The sequence below is a fragment of the Myxine glutinosa genome, chromosome 6, assembly GCF_964187855.1.
Source record: "Myxine glutinosa chromosome 6, kmMyxGlut1.1, whole genome shotgun sequence".
Lineage (NCBI taxonomy): Eukaryota > Metazoa > Chordata > Myxini > Myxiniformes > Myxinidae > Myxine > Myxine glutinosa.
Window position 1 is genome coordinate 46,852,402 of NC_136266.1, and position 20,763 is coordinate 46,873,164.

The 20,763-nt window shown below is 44.1% G+C and overlaps 1 protein-coding gene across 5 annotated transcripts in view; it reads left to right on the forward strand.

Moving 5' to 3' along the window:
• The window catches only part of LOC137429737 (protein Wnt-5b-like), a 67,132-nt gene extending 58,592 nt beyond the window's left edge, over positions 1-8,540 (forward strand). For all 5 annotated transcript variants that reach the window (XM_068119940.2, XM_068119941.2, XM_068119942.2 and 2 more), the window contains one exon: positions 7,144-8,540. In XM_068119940.2, the coding sequence (XP_067976041.1) occupies positions 7,144-7,602 (459 nt within the window). In that variant the 3' untranslated portion in view covers positions 7,603-8,540. The remainder of the gene's footprint in view (positions 1-7,143) is intronic.
• The last annotated feature ends 12,223 nt before the right edge of the window (positions 8,541-20,763 follow it).

A 20,763-nucleotide genomic window follows, 5' to 3' on the forward strand; every position in this document is an offset into this window, starting at 1 on the left:
CAAAGGTGTCTACGCAAATCCCAACATTAATTTTTGGATTCCTCGTGCTCTGAATATTCCAAAAATGTATAGTTTTGCTAATCTACCAAAATTTTGAACGAAAAAACATAGTGAACCTGACTAAACCCTCTGATGGTTAAACTGCCAAAATCAAGACTCTCTGCTCACCTTCACTCTTTCATTCCCCTTTTCTCCCGCCTGTGGAATAAACTCCCTCACTCTCTTCAATCCCACTCCTCCCTCCAGGTCTTTAAAACAGCTGTTCACCACCATCTCTTATCTTCCCCCTTCCAAAACCTTGATCTTTTCTACCCGCGTTAAATCACCACAGATCTACTTTTTTGAAATACCGACTTCATTTCTGGAAGTCCTAGCAGTGTCCATGTGTTTTATACCTCTCCCATCCCCCCCCCCTCTCCCACAGATCTCCCAATATACCTGCTCTCAAATGTTGTACTTGTGTGCTTCCCCCTCTCTCCCCATCTTGTGGGCTCCCTTTATTTCGTCTTATGTGTCCGTTTGTTTTTTTGACATTAATGTTAACTCTTACACGAGCCTCGATCTTGTATTTAAAAAAAAAAGAAGTCAAATTTTAGTAGCTATTTGGGGTTGTCCGTACCTCCGTAATTTCAGAGGGGGAACATGGTGGATTAACCAAAAAATTGAGAATTCATTTATCTTCCCGGTATTGGCTACACTACAATCCTACGGAGATATTGGGGGCTGAAGCTCTGTTAAAGTCATACCTAATAGGCGGAGCCGATGCAAAGGTTTAGCCAGAAGAGTCTTTTTACAATTTTAGTTGTTCCTGGCTGCTCCCAGAACTGTTTTGTGTGCACAGACAGGTTAACATGTGGCAGACATTTCCTGTTAGTCAGGATGTTTGCACAAATAGCTGGTGTGGCACTTGCTTCCTGGTACCCTTGACAGTGATGGGGTCTGAAATGAAACTGGGATGGGTAGATGCAGAACGGAAGTTTGGTATGATTTCGTAAAAGTTTGAGGGAGTAGTGAATGACATGACAGACACTGCATAGATGTACACTGTACTGTACTGTATATATAAAAAAATACCTCAGCGCCACGTAACGCCACTTAATTAAAATTGCCACACCACTGTACAATTCAAAATACCTCACCACACGTCGCTATAGAGATAGGCTTGTTTTAACTGAGGATAATTACGCGAGTTGGTGTTTTGTCATGATTTACACCAATCTTAATACAAGCATTTCCTATGCACAAATGTATTTGTAATAATTGTGATGTTACATTTTTATAAGCAATTTAAGCAAAAAATTGTTTTTTTGTTTTTTTTTAAACAACAACATACACATGGGAGAGGTCGGTGCAGACCGGAAGTTTGGTACGATTTCACAAAAGTTTGAGGGAGTAGTTCAGTGACAATAAAGGACAGACACTACACAGGTATATAAAGATACAAGCGTAGATCAGCTCGCTGCGCTCGCCTCACCGCATGTCGCTACAGAGGAATGAGCTTGTTATAACTGAGGATAATGACTGTACCTGAGTTGCTGTGTTGTCATGATTTACACCAATCATAAGGCAAACGTTTCTTTTGCACAAATTTGCTTATAATATTTGTGATATTACATTTTTATAAGCAATTTAAACTGAATAGTTAAATTTAAGAACGAAAAAAAAATTCAAAAAGGAACCCCATAGCAAATACACATGGGAGGGGTAGGTGCAGACTGGAAGTTTGAGACAATTTCACAAAAGTTTGTGCGAGCAGTTCAGTGAGGTGCGGACAGACACTGCACATTTTATTTAATATGTACCGTATAATAAATACTTGGCCTCACCACCATGCAATTCAAAACACTTCACCAACACGTACACGCCACGTTATCAAAAACACCTCACCACCACTTTATTAAAATTTCCTCTCCTCCACGTAATTACCAACTCCCGCTGTGCAATTCAAAACGCCTAATCACAAGTCACTATAGAGACAGGCTTCTTTTAACTGAGGATAATAAATGTATGTGAGTTGCTGCGTTGTTGTGATTTACACCAATATTATACTCCTTGTTTTTCCATATATCAATAGAGAAATGGTCTATAATTGGATGAATTCCAGATGCCAATCCATGCATTTACATTAGAGATGTGCTTCTCCTGTTACATGACCAGGATGGACTTCATTTAATAGATTTTTGATTGGTTGAGCTGTTATCATCCAACTTTGTCAGGGTGAAGTCCGTATGCTTGGTATTGGTTATAAGATCTGGGGAGGATGGCAGGTCAAACAGCCCATTCGAGTAGCTGGCCCTTATTAGCAAAACCATAACAATTCGGTGTTAATTAAATTTCACACTGTAATCTTAATTATGGGTAGATTACAGTGTGAAATTTAAATTAACACCGAAATCTTAATTAATCTTAATTATGGGTAGCCTGGTGTTGGCTTAGTGGTTAGGGTGCCGGCTTGGGATCCTAGAATCCTGGGTTCGAATCCCGGTCGATCGCTGAATTAACACCAGGGGGGTTGACTCAGCCTGTCATCCTTCCGAGGTCGGCAAATTGAGTACCAGCTTGCTGGGATGAATGATCACGGTGTGTACCCCGATTTAGAATAGGTACACCGTATCCCTGCGCATCAAAGAGCATGACCAAGGGTTGGCGTCAGGAAGGGCATCCGGCCATAAAAACATTGCCTCAAACAGGGAACCATGATTGTCATGGGGGCCCACAAGGCTAACCCCCGCTTTAGTGGGGAAAATGGCCTTAAAACGATCATTCATTCATTCATTCATTCAATCTTAATTATGGGTCTAGCCTCGATCACTGTTCACAATGTACTCTAAAAATATAGGTATTGCCTCAATCACTGACTGAATTTTCTTAATTGTCACCGTGGTAGGGTGGATGCATTAATTAACTTCTTAACTTGATCATTCTTGGTTTGTCTATTTACAGTGGCCTATAAAAGTATTCACCCCCCTCCAAAGTTTTCACATTTTGATGCCAACTGAGATTAGTTAATGATGGTTTCAAATTAAACTTAATATATAGAGTCTTCACAAACATCTCCAAACTGATAAAGCTTAAAAACGCAGATAAAACGTGAATACGTTCGATTAACAGAGAGAACAAGATGTTTCTCAGACCTTTTGCCTAATTAACCCTAAATCAATTCAGGAGAAATTTATTTGTTTGAAAGGTTACAAAATAAGTGCAATAGGTTTCACCTGTATGTAATTAGTGGTTTGACTTAAAAATTAAACTCCCCCCACTTATCTCAGGGGCTTTAAAGTGCAACTCACCAAACTCTCCTCCTATGGTATCCATGGAAATCTCCATGCATGGCTTGCGGACTTCCTCTCTGGTCGTAGTCAACGTGTGGCCCTGAATGGATTTCTCTCATCTCCCCTTCCCGTTCAGGCTGGAGTTCCCCAAGGCAGTGTGCTGGGCCCTGTGCTTTTTCTGGTCTTTATCAATGATCTCTCCGACTCTCTGGAAAATCCTCTGTATCTCTTTGCTGATGACTCCACTCTCTGCCGCTCCATTCCTCTTCCCTCAGATCGGCAGTCTGCAGCCTCCTCACTCTCTGAAGACCTGGACAAAATCACAGACTGGTCAAACATGTGGAACATGTCTTTCAATCCTGACAAATCTCACTCTCTTACTATGTCTCTCCGAAAAGATCGACTGGACAACCCTCCCATCTACTTTCTCAACAATCCTCTCCAAGAAGTTCTGTCGCTCAAGCTTTTGGGTCTCACCATCTGCCATGATCTTTCTTGGGAAAACCACATTTCCAAGCTGGCCTCCAAAGCCAGTCGCCGACTGGGCATCCTCCGTCGTGCGAAGTCCTTCCTAGGCACACCTGAGCTCCTCACCACATACAAGGCTTTCATCCGCAGCTCAATGGAATACTGTTCTCCCCTATGGGCTGGTGCTCCTGCCTCACACCTGGCTCGGCTTCACGCTGTTGAATCCAAAGCTTTCAGAATCATTGGAATCTCCCGCGATGAAGCTATCTCTGAGGGCCTTTCACTCACTCACCACAGGCAGGTAGGTGGTCTTTCTGTCTTCTACCGACTCCTCTCCGGCCTTGCTCCCCCAGCTCTCTCTGTGCTCTGTCCCCCAAATATTCCTACAGGTCGCACAAGATCTGCCAGCCACCCTCTGATGGTTAAACTGCCGAAATCTCGGCTCTCTGCTCACCTTCACTCTTTCATTCCTCTTTTCTCCCGCCTCTGGAACAAACTCCCACACTCACTTCAATCACACTCCTCCCTCCAGGTCTTCAAAACAGCTGTTCACCACCATCTCTTATCTTCCCCCATCCAAAACCTTGATCTTTTCTACCCCCACTAATTCACCCCAGATCCACCTTGTTTGAAATTCCAACTTCTTTCCTGGAAGTCTTGGCAGTGTCCATATGTTTTATACCTCTCCCACCCCCCCCCCCCCTTCCCATGCCTCCCCCCCAAAGCCCTCTCCCTCCCACAGTTCTCTCGATGTCTCCATGTCTCTCGGTCCCTGCTCTCAAATGTTGTGTTTGTGTCCTTCCCCCTCTCTCCCCATCTTGTCTACCGCTCCCGATGTTATTTGTTTTGTGTGTCTGTCTTTCTGTGTGATTAATGTTCGCTCTTTCACGAGCCTCGATGTTGTATACAAAAAAAAAAAAAATACAAAAAAAAAATAAACCTCATTTGGTCAACCAACAAGGCAAACATGAAGACCAAGGAGCTTTCCAAAGAAGTCAAACATAAAGTGGTGGAGAAGCACCATCCAGGAGAGGGTTATAAGAAGATTTCAAAGTCACTCATTAACCCTTTGAGTACAGTGAAATCCATTATTAAGAAGTGGAAGACGTATCATACCACCCAGACTGTACCAAGACAAGGTCCTCCATCCAAACTCAGCAGCCGGAAAAGCAGGAAACTGGTTCGGGATGTCACTAAATTCAACAATGACTTTGTAAGATCTGCATGGCTCTACGTCCGTGATGTGGGTCAGCATTCATCAATCAACCCATTCCCTTCACAAAGTCGAACTATATGGACAGGTATCAAGAAAGAAGTCATTACTAAAAAAGATGCATCTAAAAACTCGTATGGAGTTTGTGAAAAATCATTTTAATGATACTGCAATCTTGTGGAGTAACGTTTTAAGGTCAGATGAGACAAAAATTGAACGTTTTCGTCTAAATTCAAAGTGTTACATCTGGCACAAGCCTAACACTGCACATCACCAATCAACACCATTCCTACTGTCAAGCATGGTAGTGGCAGCATCATGTTATGGGGCTAATTTTCATCAGCAGGGACTGGCAAGCTTGTCGTGATAGAAGGGACAATGGATGGTGCAAAGTACAGGAAAATCATTGATGAAAATCTGCTTGAGTCAACCATGACAAACTGGGTAGGAGATTCACATCTCAGCGGGACAATGATCGAAGTACAAAGCTAAAGCCACATTGAAATGGCTGAATGAGAAGAAAATAAATATTCTTGAGTGGCCCAGTTTGTCCTGACCAGAACCCAACTAAACATCATTTATATATTTTATTTTTTTTGTATACAGAATCGAGGCTCGTGTATGAGTTAACACATTGAACATGAAAACATGCATAGGCACATAAAACATACAAGGAATGGAGCGGGAAACAAGAGGGGGAGAGAGGGAAGCACACAAGCACAAAAACAGTAGAGAACAGGGATGGCGGTAGATCTGTGGAAGGGGGAGGGATGCGTACACGGTATAAAGCAAATTAACACAACCAGGCATTTCACCACTAGGAATTTCAGGAAAGAAGTTGGGGATTGAAAGAGGCGGATTTGGGGTGTTTAAACAGGGGTAGAAAAGATCAAGGTTTTGGATGTGGGAAGATAGATGGTGGTGAACAGCCTGGAGGTCAGAGAGGGATTGAAGAGAGTGTGGGCGTTTGTTTCAGAGGCAGGAGAAAAGAGGAATGAAAGAGTAAAGGTGAGCAGGGAGTCTTGATTTTGGCAGTTTCACCAGAAGAGGCTTGCTGGCAGATCTTGTGCGTCCTGCAGGAATATTTGGGGGACATAGCACAGACAGAGCAGGGGGAGCAATGTCGGAGAGGAGTCGGTATAAGACAGAAAATGGCGAGAATGGCGAGATTTATGGCGAGACTTGAGGATTGTAATCCATCAACAATCCCCATTAAACTTGGCAGAACTGGAGCAATTTTCATATGAAGAATGGGCAAAAATTTCAGTCTCACTGTGCAAAATTGGTAGAGACCTACCCAAAAAGACTCATAGCAGTCATTCCTGCAAAAGGTGCTTCCACCAAGTACTGACCTAAGGGGCTGAATACTTTTGCAACCAGTGAATTTTAATTCATACATGTTTTTGCAGGTATTTGTGACATGTAACCTCCTTCAACTATAACGGTGTTTCGTTTTATCTCAGCAGCTATGAATACAAAAGTTAATTTGAAAAATTTGTTTCGACATAATTCATAATTCATCTAATTTGTGGCATTATTGGTAGGGGGTGAATACTTTTGCAGACCAGTGTACTTTGTCAGTAGAAGGTAGGCTCCACCCACATAGGTCATCATGACATGCTGCTCCTGTATGCCTGATCTCAAAGGTTGGTGCCCTAACTATTACAATTCACACTCCCAATTGCTTGGCATGTTGCACAATATGTTCTGCACTGTGAAGTGTATAATGCGTTCTATTACATCATTCCAACAAGCCTAAATCTAAAAGCAAAAAGGAGAATCTTTCATGGTTGTTTTCACAAGAATATTTGTATTTGATTAGAAGAGTTTACATAAACAAGTGTAAAAGGCCAGAGACTACACACTAAAGGGGAAAATAAAAACATTTTATATGAAAGGACAAGATGATCTGATGGATGTTTTAGGTTTTTGGATGCTTGGATGTTTTAGGTTTTTTTTTTTTTTTATATCAATATCTTTATCAACTTCGGGATAGCTTTGGAACGATTAAATAACACAACAACGTGTTTGGTTCTTCTTCATATTAATCACATATTTTCTAATTCTGCAAACGTTTCGTTAATCATTCTTTACCTTTTGTACCATCGCTCTCTGTAAAATGAACTACCACAGTATTCACAGCACTATTGCAGTTCTTTCACCTTCCTCCATGGCTTCTCTCCTTCCTAGGCTGTGTACAATCTTGCTGATGTGTCCTGCAAGTGCCACGGTGTGTCGGGGTCCTGTTCCCTCAAGACCTGCTGGCTTCAACTCGCGGACTTCCGCAAGGTTGGAGATCATCTGAAGGAATGCTACGACGGTGCAGTTGCCATGCGGCTTGGCCGGCGCCGGACTCTGGAACTGCGTAACTCGCGCCTCAATCCACCGTCGGCCGACGACCTGGTCTACCTTCAGGCGAGCCCAGACTACTGCACTCACAACGTGCGCACTGGCTCCCTGGGCACTGTGGGACGTGCATGCAACAAGACTTCGGCGGGAATGGACGGATGCGAACTGATGTGCTGTGGACGTGGATATGATCAGTTCAAGGCCACAGTGGTGGAGAGATGCCATTGCAAATTCCATTGGTGCTGCTACGTCAAGTGTAAGAAATGCTCCCAGGTGGTTGACCAATTCATTTGCAAGTAGATCCGGGTGCATATGTAGCCAGAGAGATAAGGGCCACAGAGAAAGACCTGGTCTTTGGTGGAGATCTGATAGTGTTGAAGAGCTCTTGGAAGTCACAAGGCAAATGCACTCGACCTGATTTTAAGATTCCGTCGCACTCTTCATTGCAATCACCTTCAGACTGACCAACAGCTGCACCCTTACATCGGCCCTGTTATTTCGAACCATCATTTGCAGCAAAGCGAGTTCATTACTCTATGACGAGTTTGGCGAATATCTTGCAAATAGTGTACGTTATATTTGTATGAGAATTTATTTTGCTAACTCTTGTTTGAGCATTTAGCCTATTTAAAAGCGTATCAAACCTGAAGGTGTATATTAACTTTTTGGAGTTTAGAAACGGAGGATTTAGCAAAGGGCTGCTAAGAAAATTTTCTTTTTAGAGGTAAGGCAGAGAAAACCTGCAGAGAAATGGTTCTTTTATTCACGTAGGCAATATTATTTAGGTGTTGGGTGTGTAAGCTCAGGGTTACGCCTTAATTCTGTGTATAATTATCTAAGGTTTGGTTATAAGTCTGAATCAAAGTTTATCCTATATCCATGATCAATAAATGATTATGAGATCTCTGAGCTGTGAGCCACACAGTAGGAAAGATTAATTAATGAAACTTAAGAAAATAAAACACTTTGCAGGAAACTTTCAGCAGCAGAGAATCTAGTCGTAAAAGGAGAAGCGTCCATCCTTCCGTGTCATGCTTCATTCTAAAGTGTAGCTGCTGTCGTAGATTAATTTTAAAAATTGATGCCGTTGGAAAGCTAAAAATCTATTTACTTGCAACTAAGATTTGTGCCCGTTTAATCACAAAGATGCCTGTTTTAAAAGCCCTCTTGTCCAGAATTGAAGAAGGGGGAATTAGAGTTTAATGCAGTGGCCCCAGGGTGAATTATAGCTTGAAGAAGGGGGAATGAGAGCTTAATGCAGTGGCCCCAGGGTGAATTATAGCTTGAAGAAGGGGGAATTAGAGCTTAATGCAGTGGCCCCAGGGTGAATTATAGCTTGAAGAAGGGGGAATTAGAGCTTAATGCAGTGGCCCCAGGGTGAATTATAGCTTGAAGAAGGGGGAATGAGAGCTTAATGCAGTGGTCCCAGGGTGAATTATAGCTTGAAGAAGGGGGAATTAGAGCTTAATGCAGTGGCCCCAGGGTGAATTATAGCTTGAAGAAGGGGGAATTAGAGCTTAATGCAGTGGCCCCAGGGTGAATTATAGCTTGAAGAAGGGGGAATGAGAGCTTAATGCAGTGGCCCCAGGGTGAATTATAGCTTGAAGAAGGGGGAATTAGAGCTTAATGCAGTGCCCCCAGGGTGAATTATAGCTTGAAGAAGGGGGAATGAGAGCTTAATGCAGTGGCCCCAGGGTGAATTATAGCTTGAAGAAGGGGGAATTAGAGCTTAATGCAGTGGCCCCAGGGTGAATTATAGCTTGAAGAAGGGGGAATTAGAGCTTAATGCAGTGGCCCCAGGGTGAATTATAGCTTGAAGAAGGGGGAATTAGAGCTTAATGCAGTGGCCCCAGGGTGAATTATAGCTTGAAGAAGGGGGAATGAGAGCTTAATGCAGTGGCCCCAGGGTGAATTATAGCTTGAAGAAGGGGGAATTAGAGCTTAATGCAGTGGCCCCAGGGTGAATTATAGCTTGAAGAAGGGGGAATGAGAGCTTAATGCAGTGGCCCCAGGGTGAATTATAGCTTGAAGAAGGGGGAATTAGAGCTTAATGCAGTGGCCCCAGGGTGAATTATAGCTTGAAGAAGGGGGAATTAGAGCTTAATGCAGTGGCCCCAGCACGAATTATAACTTGAAGAAGGGGGAATTAGAGCTTAATGCAGTGGCCCCAGGGTGAATTATAGCTTGAAGAAGGGGGAATTAGAGCTTAATGCAGTGGCCCCAGCACGAATTATAACTTGAAGAAGGGGGAATTAGAGCTTAATGCAGTGGCCCCAGGGTGAATTATAACTTGAAGAAGGGGAATTAGAGCTTAATGCAGTGGCCCCAGGGTGAATTATAACTTGAAGAAGGGGGAATTAGAGCTTAATGCAGTGGCCCCAGGGTGAATTATAGCTTGAAGAAGGGGGAATTAGAGCTTAATGCAGTGGCCCCAGGGTGAATTATAGCTTGAAGAAGGGGGGAATTAGAGCTTAATGCAGTGGCCCCAGCACGAATTATAACTTGAAGAAGGGGGAATTAGAGCTTAATGCAGTGGCCCCAGGGTGAATTATAACTTGAAGAAGGGGAATTAGAGCTTAATGCAGTGGCCCCATGGTGAATTATAGCTTGAAGAAGGGGGAATTAGAGCTTAATGCAGTGGCCCCAGCACGAATTATAACTTGAAGAAGGGGGAATTAGAGCTTAATGCAGTGGCCCCAGGGTGAATTATAACTTGAAGAAGGGGAATTAGAGCTTAATACAGTGGCCCCAGGGTGAATTATAGCTTGAAGAAGAAGGGGAATTAGAGCTTGATACAGTGGCCCCAGGGCGAATTATAGCTTGAAGAAGGGGGAATTAGAGCTCAATGCAGAGGCCCCAGGGCGAATTATAGCTTTTTTTTCTTTTTTTTCTTCTTCTTTTTTTTTTTTTTTTTTTTTTTTTTGTATACAAGATCGAGGCTCGTGAAAGAGCGAACATTAATCACACAGAAAGACAAACAGACACACAAAACAAATAACATCGGGAGCGGTAGACAAGATGGGGAGAGAGGGGGAAGGACACAAACACAACATTTGAGAGCAGGGACCGAGAGACATGGAGACATCGAGAGAACTGTGGGAGGGAGAGGGCTTTGGGGGGGAGGCATGGGAAGGGGGGGGGTGGGAGAGGTATAAAACATATGGACACTGCCAAGACTTCCAGGAAAGAATTTGGAATTTCAAACAAGGTGGATCTGGGGTGAATTAGTGGGGGTAGAAAAGATCAAGGTTTTGGATGGGGGAAGATAAGAGATGGTGGTGAACAGCTGTTTTGAAGACCTGGAGGGAGGAGTGTGATTGAAGTGAGTGTGGGAGTTTGTTCCAGAGGCGGGAGAAAAGAGGAATGAAAGAGTGAAGGTGAGCAGAGAGCCGAGATTTCGGCAGTTTAACCATCAGAGGGTGGCTGGCAGATCTTGTGCGACCTGTAGGAATATTTGGGGGACAGAGCACAGAGAGAGCTGGGGGAGCAAGGCCGGAGAGGAGTCGGTAGAAGACAGAAAGACCACCTACCTGCCTGCAGTGAGTGAGTGAAAGGCCCTCAGAGATAGCTTCATCGCGGGAGATTCCAATGATTCTGCTTGAAGCTTGAAGAAGAAGGGGAATTAGAGCTTAATGCAGTGGCCCCAGGGCAAATTATAGCTTGAAGAAGGGGAATTCGAGCTTAATGCAGTGGCCCCAGGGCAAATTATAGCTTGAAGAAGAAGGGGAATTAGAGCTTGATACAGTGGCCCCAGGGCGAATTATAGCTTGAAGAAGGGGGAATTAGAGCTTAATGCAGTGGCCCCAGGGTGAATTATAGCTTGAAGAAGAAGGGGAATTAGAGCTTGATACAGTGGCCCCAGGGCAAATTATAGCTTGAAGAAGGGGGAATTAGAGCTTAATGCAGGGGCCCCAGGGTGAATTATAGCTTGAAGAAGAAGGGAATTGGAGCTTGATACACTGGCCCCAGGGCAAATTATAACTTGAAGAAGGGGGAATTAGAGCTTAATGCAGTGGCCCAGGGTGAATTATAGCTTGAAGAAGGGAGAATTAGAGCTTGATACAGTGGCCCCAGGGCAAATTATAGCTTGAAGAAGGGGAATTAGAGCTTGATACAGTGGCCCCAGGGCGAATTATAACTTGAAGAAGGGGAATTAGAGCTTAATGCAGTGGCCCAGGGTGAATTATAGCTTGAAGAAGGGGAATTAGAGCTTGATACAGTGGCCCCAGGGCAAATTATAGCTTTAAGAAGGGGGAATTAGAGCTTGATACAGTGGCCCCAGGGTGAATTATAGCTTGAAGAAGGGGGAATTAGAGCTTGATACAGTGGCCCCAGGGCAAATTATAGCTTGAAGAAGGGGGAATTAGAGCTTAATGCAGTGGCCCCAGGGTGAATTATAGCTTGAAGAAGAAAGGGGAATTAGAGCTTAATGCAGTGGCCCCAGGGCGAATTATAACTTGAAGAAGGGGGAATGAGAGCTTAATGCAGTGGCCCCAGGGTGAATTATAGCTTGAAGAAGAAGGGGAATTAGAGCTTAATGCAGTGGCCCCAGGGCGAATTATAACTTAAAAAGGGGAATTAGAGCTTGATACAGTGGCCCCAGGGCGAATTATAGCTTGAAGAAGGGGAATTAGAGCTTAATGCAGTGGCCCCAGGGCGAATTATAACTTGAAGAAGAAGGGGAATTAGAGCTTAATGCAGTGGCCCCAGGGTGAAATATAACTTGAAGAAGGGGAATTAGAGCTTGATACAGTGGCCCCAGGGCGAATTATAGCTTGAAGAAGGGGAATTAGAGCTTAATGCAGTGGCCCCAGGGTGAAATATAGCTTGAAGAAGAAGGGGAATTAGAGCTTAATGCAGTGGCCCCAGGGCGAATTATAACTTGAAGAAGGGGAATTAGAGCTTGATACAGTGGCCCCAGGGTGAATTATAACTTGAAGAAGGGGAATTAGAGCTTAATGCAGTGGCCCCAGGGCGAATTATAACTTGAAGAAGGGGAATTAGAGCTTAATGCAGTGGCCCCAGGGCGAATTATAACTTGAAGAAGGGGAATTAGAGCTTAATGCACTGGCCCCAAGGCGAATTATAACTTGAAGAAGGGGAATTAGAGCTTGATACAGTGGCCCCAGGGCGAATTATAACTTGAAGAAGGGGAATTAGAGCTTAATGCAGTGGCCCCAGGGCGAATTATAACTTGAAGAAGGGGAATTAGAGCTTAATGCAGTGGCCCCAGGGCGAATTATAACTTGAAGAAGGGGAATTAGAGCTTAATGCAGTGGCCCCAGGGTGAATTATAACTTGAAGAAGGGGGAATTAGAGCTTAATGCAGTGGCCCCAGGGCGAATTATAACTTGAAGAAGAAGGGGGAATTAGAGCTTGATACAGTGGCCCCAGGGCGAATTATAACTTGAAGAAGAAGGGGGAATTAGAGCTTGATACAGTGGCCCCAGGGCGAATTATAACTTGAAGAAGGGGAATTAGAGCTTAATGCAGTGGCCCCAGGGTGAATTATAACTTGAAGAAGGGGGAATTAGAGCTTAATGCAGTGGCCCCAGGGCGAATTATAACTTGAAGAAGGGGAATTAGAGCTTAATGCAGTGGCCCCAGGGTGAATTATAACTTGAAGAAGGGGGAATTAGAGCTTAATGCAGTGGCCCCAGGGCGAATTATAACTTGAAGAAGAAGGGGGAATTAGAGCTTGATACAGTGGCCCCAGGGCGAATTATAACTTGAAGAAGAAGGGGAATTAGAGCTTGATACAGTGGCCCCAGGGCGAATTATAACTTGAAGAAGAAGGGGAATTAGAGCCTGATACAGTGGCCCCAGGGCGAATTATAACTTGAAGAAGAAGGGGAATTAGAGCTTGATACAGTGGCCCCAGGGCGAATTATAACTTGAAGAAGAAGGGGAATTAGAGCTTAATGCAGTGGCCCCAGGGCGAATTATAGCTTGAAGAAGAAGGGGAATTAGAGCTTAATGCAGTGGCCCCAGGGCGAATTATAACTTGAAGAAGAAGGGGGAATTAGAGCTTGATACAGTGGCCCCAGGGCGAATTATAACTTGAAGAAGAAGGGGAATTAGAGCTTGATACAGTGGCCCCAGGGCGAATTATAACTTGAAGAAGAAGGGGAATTAGAGCCTGATACAGTGGCCCCAGGGCGAATTATAACTTGAAGAAGAAGGGGAATTAGAGCTTGATACAGTGGCCCCAGGGCGAATTATAACTTGAAGAAGAAGGGGAATTAGAGCTTAATGCAGTGGCCCCAGCACGAATTATAACTTGAAGAAGAAGGGGAATTAGAGCTTAATGCAGTGGCCCCAGGGCGAATTATAGCTTGAAGAAGACGGGGAATTAGAGCTTAATGCAGTGGTCCCAACGGTAAAATTTACTATTCTACGACAGCACAAACCCTTTAGAAGGACATGGAAGGAGCACAAAATTGTATACAGTAATAGCAAAATATAAAAATGTACACCGTGGGAGAACACAAACAAAAACAACCGCAGCCACCATGGCAGCAGAAACATCAATAACAACAACAACAACAGCGTGTTATTAAATATAATTTTTTCCTTTATGTTTCACTTAATTTGACATCCTCATTGAGACTCACATGCAATATGTTTGTGCAGTACAACATGCTGTCCTTTGATTAAGCCCGTCAATGAAGCGAATGTCTAGGCACACCAAGTATAGACAAAGAGAAACAAAACAATTACCTTGTGGAAGCTGCAGGATCAGGATACGTTTTGATTGGGAAACATCATTTCGTGATGGTGGTGGCCTCGTGCATCAGGCGTCAACCCAATTGTATTTTGTGTTCGATTCATTGATTTCTCCACCACCCAACGCAATTAACCTCGGATCGACGACGGCGTCTCTGCTGGTACTCCATTGCGGATGTTGAAAATCCTACTGCCAGTATGGTTCAAGGACGAGGCCGGGCCTCTAAACCAGGTACCCTTACGCCCAAATTCCCTGTACCTTTGACGGCATCCATTGCGAGGGCCGCCGCGCTTCATGATGATGCAACCAGCAGGATGGAATGAAAACATATATGCATTTGCAAACTAATGATGACGGCGCTTAAAATTTTTTAACCTCTTCAACTTAAAAGATCGATATCATTTTCATCATTACAAGTCGTTTGTGATCCCATCTCCATGGGTGACCTCTTCAAGCTGAGACGTGCCACTGGGGCCGACCGCTCCTGTGATGATTTTGATGGCTCTTTATGATTTGATAACCACGGGTTTTTGGTACCTAAGCCACTTGACACAACGATGTGTGAGCAATGGAGGCGAACGAGTCGCCTCTGGGCCGGATGCTGCGCTCGCCTTAAACACTGCAGGAAAGCAATTGGTCACCGACGTGACCTTTAAACACCGGTGTGTGCAGTTTGCTCAAACTCATTACATTGTATGTCTGTATTTGTGAGAAAGAGAAAGAAAAAAAAAACTACTGACAGCCCTATATTAAGTGTGGGATCTGCAGTTCTACACTTCATTTCGTGATGTTGAGCACAGCAAACGTGAACTGGGAATAAAGAAATGTTCTTTCGAGGAGTTATAGTTCTCTTGCAACCTCTTTCCTCTGACTGTGACGGGCACGTCAGGTGACCTTTCCGCACTCCATGCCTCCCACAATTAGGTGGGTATTCCGCACGATTATCAACGGTTGATCTGCACTGCCTGTGATGTAATATCGACGGGATGTCACAATCGTGAGAACCTATTGAGGACTTTGAGGTTGCCGTTTAGTCTTCTGGGTCCAGCATGGCAGGCTCGGTCGGCAATGGATACTTTTTTTTTTTTGTATACAAGGTCGAGGCTCCTGTAAGAGCTAACATTAATCACACAGAAAGACAAACCGACACATAAAACATATAACATGGGGAGCGGTAGACGAGATGGGGCGAGAGGGGGAGGAAGACAAACACAACATCTGAGAGCAGGGACATCGAGAGATCTGTGGGAGGGAGAGGGCTTTGGGGGGGGAGGCATGGGAAGGGGCGGTGGGAGAGGTATAAAACATATGGACACTGCCAGGACTTCCAGGAAAGAAGTTGGAATTTCAAACAAGGTGGATCTGGGGTGAATTAGTTGCGGTAGAAAAGATCAAGGTTTTGGGTGGGGAAAGATAAGAGATGGTGGTGAACAGCTGTTTTAAAGACCTGGAAGGAGGAGGGGGATTAAAGGGAGTGGGGAAGTTTGTTCCTGACGCGGGAGAAAAGAGGAATGAAGGAGTGAAGGTGAGCAGAGAGCCGAGATTTAGGCAGTTTAACCATCAGAGGGTTGCTGGCAGATCTGGTGCGACCTGTAGGAATATTTGGGGGACAGAGCACAGAGAGAGCTGGGGGAGCAAGGCCGGAGAGGAGTCGGTAGAAGACGGAAAGACCATCTACCATTCTACCTGTCTGCGGTAAGTGAGTGAAAGGCCCTCGGAGATAGCTTCATCGCGGGAGATTCCAATGATTCTGAAATGCACTAACATTAATGCGCTAATGAGCTAACATTAATCACAAAAAAACAAACTGACACATAAAACATAAGATAAAGGGAGCGGGAGACAAGATGGTGAGAGAGAGGGAAGCACACAAGTACAACATTAGAGAGCAGGGACATCGGGAGATCCGTGGGAGGGAGAGGGCTAGGGGGGAGGAGGCGTGGGAAGGGGGGTGAGGTATAAAACACATGGACCTTAATACCTTAAGCATACCTTAAACCTAGCTTTGAGCTCCTGGTAAGACCTGTCCCATGGGGTCTTAATGTTATGTGGTCCAGCATGGTTAACTTGGCACATTTACCAAATTTAGGGCTCCCTCTGCTGTTGGATATTTGTCAAGCATTGAACTTAAAGTAAAACAAGTCAGGAGACGACGATGGTTCACGAGCGAGCGGTATTCAATGACAAAGGGCGGACTATAACCGAAACAGGCCCGGAAATGTCAAAACGAAGGTTACTGACCTTGAAATGAGATAGAAAATAATGTATAATCAGTTATGAGGTTAGTTAGCTACACAACACCGAAAATTCGGTGAAAAATGAAATGAAAAAAATGAAAAATCGAGCTCCGTGGGGCTAGACACGTGACATTGGCCTAGCCAAATATCGAAACCCCTGTCAGATTTCACCAACTCCCTCGGAGAAGATGTAGTTTGAACTCGATTACCCCCTAAAAAGACATCTTTTTCGGGCGTGGCTCCGCCCACAATGGGCGCGATACGCCCACTCTGGGCATGACACAACCAGATCATGATATCAACCTCCCACCCAAGTTTCATCAAGATCGGATGATATCATCGGGTAGTTATGCTGCGGACACACACACACACACACACACACACACACACACACACAGACAGACGCACACACATGACGAATATAGTGGTCACTTGATAACTCGTGAACCAATAAAGTTTTGATTCAATTAAAATCAATAACACCAACACTCTCCAGATCATACATCTACTTATGTAGCTTACCTTAGGAAGAGGAATTATGGGAGAGATGGGGATTGGGAAGAGTTTAAAACAAAAGGAGCACCCTTTTCACTCGCTGCCATTGCTGTTCATGATGACGTTTTCCTCCTTCATCCACCATCGTGGGCAAATAATGGTTCAGCTGTTGAGATAATTCGGACATTTCTGGTTAATAATGACGATAAGTTGGAGTTTGGTGTATCGTCAATGAGACAGGTGACGTTACATGCACATCGACCCGCCCAAAGCTTACACAAGACCATTTAGACGGTACGATATATCCAGGCCGACATAAGGTGACATCAATGTTCCAACATATTAAAATACGACAACGACGAGGACATTAACGACGGACCAAAAATACCCCCAAAACGTACGTCTCACTCAAACATGGTGTGTGCGACGCACACCATTTATCGAGATTACGCACACCATTTATCGAGATTACATGAGGATTAGCACAAAGGAAAAGCTTCCTTTTAAAGGTAAATGTACAAAACTGTAGTTTATACCAACGATTATATATTTGACACCGTTTTAACCGGATGGTACAGAAATAGCAAATTTACCTTTGATATGTCGAGCCTGGGTTCAATATTCCATCATGTCTATAAACCAGTGGATTGGTGCTTCGCATGCACGGCGTGTCGCATCAGTGAGTGTTTCCTGGTCCTTGTGATGGATATTAAGCCGGGTGTCCCATCTGCTAACATTAGCTCATTGACGTCGAAATCCTATGGTGTCTTTCGTAAATAGTAGGTGAGTTATCACCGGCACGCTGAACAAATTACTAATTTCTGCATGGACAACCGCTGGGAAGGAAAAGGCAAACTACCCAGTATAATTCCTGCGACTGACCCTGCCTTTGAGCACAACACCTGAGAGGAAAGAGACACCTCGTTGGTGCATTTCTGTATTACACACTATGTCTGTCAGCCATGTTCAATGCATTCACAGCATTCGTTGTCTTTTAGTAAAATTAACAATCAAGGTTGTGCCAGTGCAATGGCTCAGCATTTGAAAAAACATTCGTGTGTGTGTGTGTGTGTGTGTGTGTGTGTGTGTGTGTGTGTGTGTGTGTGTGTGTGAGATGTGTGTGTGTGTGTGAGATGTGTGTGTGTGTGTGTGTGTGTGTGTGTGTGTGTGTGTGTGTGTGTGTGTGTGTGTGTGTGTGTGTGTGTGTGTGTGTGTGTGTGTGTGTGTGTGTGTGTGTGTGTGTGTGTGTGTGTGTGTGTATATACACGAACAATAAGTTAGGGATATTGTGGGAGTGAGTTAATTTTTTTATGGGGGTTAGGGTTAGGGTATTGAAATCAAGAATGCTGTGTTTTTTCACACATTAATAACCATAGAATTAGGACCAACAACTTTTTTCAACATAATTAATACAAAAAATCAACCACACCGAAGAACCTCCCAACATCCATAACTTATTGTGAGTAGTGTGAATGAATGAATGAATGAATGATCGTTTTAAGGCCATTTTCCCCGCTCGAGCGGGGGTTAGCCTTGCGGTCCCCATGCCAATCATGGTTCCCTGTTTGAGGCAATGTTTTTATGGCCGGATGCCCTTCCTGACGCCAGCCCTTGGTCGCCTCTTACGATGCGCAGGGATACGGTGTACCTATTCTAAACCGGGGTACACACCGGGATCATTCATCCCAGCAAGCTGGTACTCAATTTGCCGACCTCGGAAGGATGACAGGCTGAGTCAACCCCCCTGGCGTTAATTTAGCGATCGACCGGAATTCGAACCCAGGATCCTCGGATCCCAAGCCGGCACCCTAATATATATATATATAACAGAGTAGTTTGATAAAACTCTGTAGAAGAACCAGGATTAAAACACGATGACCTCTCTTCAGTATTTCGTGCAATCTGGTTGTAAACGTAGAAGTGGGTATGCATCTGTTCAAAAACAAAACGTTTGGACACAAACGAGGCCAAAGGACCTCAAAACAGTCATTAACCTCGCCTCAAAGGGGTTATGAGACCATTGTTGTGTGTGTGTGTGTGTGTGTGTGTGTGTGTGTGTGTGTGTGTGTGTGTGTGTGTGTGTGTGTGTGTGTGTGTGTGTGTGTGTGTGTGTGTGTGTGTGTCTACGTCTACTGATGTGGATCTGTGACCGGGGTTGTGGACCCACGTTTGGAGAGCTTCTGGGTTGAAAATATCACAACCGAGTAAGAACGGTGCCCACCTGCTGATCCATGCAGTAGGGAAACCAGTCAATTGCTTGTAGGTTAAGGTTCTTTCTTACTTTAGGTAACATGTTTTGTTTTGAGGTTTACAATTTAAACAAGCATTCTGAGCATTGCGCTGCAATACATGTCCCCTACCGGCAGTCTGTCGTCCGGAAAACTGTTGGGGAAATTACCAAGGGTTATTTACCCACAGATTCCGAATCGTTCCCAATCGCTAATTACCTCAGGACTGGCTCACCTGTGATTCGCACTCGGGACTTCGATTTATACACCTTGCAGACAGGTCAGCAGAAGCACGACAAAATAAGTTGTTGATAAAGAACCTTTCGAGTCGCTAAATATCAGTAATTTATTATATTTTCCGGTTCACGATCAATGATCGATGTGTATATATATATGTTGCTCGGCTTGGCTCTGCCCCTCCGGAAAGCGCGCGCTATGTCACGCTGTTGACGTTCACGCGACGAGGCTGAGGGCGCACGGTGCGGCTTAAGGAGAACTCTAGAATAAACAAGATATCCATTAAAAAAAAAAAATTTTCATTTAATTAACGATATCTGCCAAACCACGTGCCCCATCGCAAATTCCAAAAGGACATAGTAGACGGACATGCTGAACAGATCTGTGAAGTTTCCCCTCGATTGGATCAAAAATGGAGGAGCTCGGTTTTAAAGGTTCATGCTTAAAAACGTCATAACTCTGAAACCATGTGATGCATGACGTCATGCTCACTGACTTTTTTTGTTCGTCATGGGTATGCGATTCTGCCTGCAAAGTTTGGCCTCGATCTGTTCAGCCGTTGCAGAGAAAAAGGGGTTTTCATGTTTTCACGAAAAGCAATATGGCGGCCGAACCACGTGACCTGTGACGTCATAATTTCCATTAAAATATTCTACAGACCGAGTCCATCATATGGTGAAAATTTGATCTCAATCGGTCCAATTATTGCAGAGAAAATCTTTTTTAAAGGAAATGAAAACTTAAAATGGCACTGAGTTAAGGATCATCAGAATTATCAGAATTACCAAAGTTCAAAGTGCCATAACTTTGTCAAAAATGATCGAAACGTCGTGAAGTTCGAACTTGACCTGTAACTTATCATGAGGAAACCATGTGCCAAGTTTGAAATCTTTAGCGTTAAGAGTTTAGAAAAGAAGTCCGGAAACTGTTCTTTGCGTGACGGACTGACGGACTGACAGACTGACGAACGGAGGGACGGGGTGCAAACCTGTAGTCCCCTCCGGTGTACACCGGTAGGGGACTAATAAAGGTGAATCTACGATGTTGTGAATTAACATACCGGTAATTCCTTTAAATTCTATCATATTTTAGGAATAGCTGACACTATACAATTAATTAAAAAGTGTGTGCACATGTGCGTGTGTTCACGTCGGATATACTTTATATTTTGCTTTAAAATTTGTTTTTCTCTGCAACCGCTTGTCCAATCGATGCAAAACTTTAAATATAGGAGGGAGTCCACATCGAGAATACTTCATTGATAACTTTGACGTCTAGGTCACATGGTATGGCAGCCATATTTACCCTGCGCTCGCGAACCGAAAAGCAGGGTTAGGCATTCGGTTGCGTATGTGTGGCATAAGTACGTGTGTATCTGCATTTTAAAAATCCATATTCTCAGCAACGGTTGGTCCGATCGACACGAAATTTTACCATATCAGCGCCTCCGCCTGTAAAAAAAATTTATTCATAATTATGACGTCATATGTCACGTACAGACGCTATCTTGGAAAAACGTTACACCTCTATATCTCCA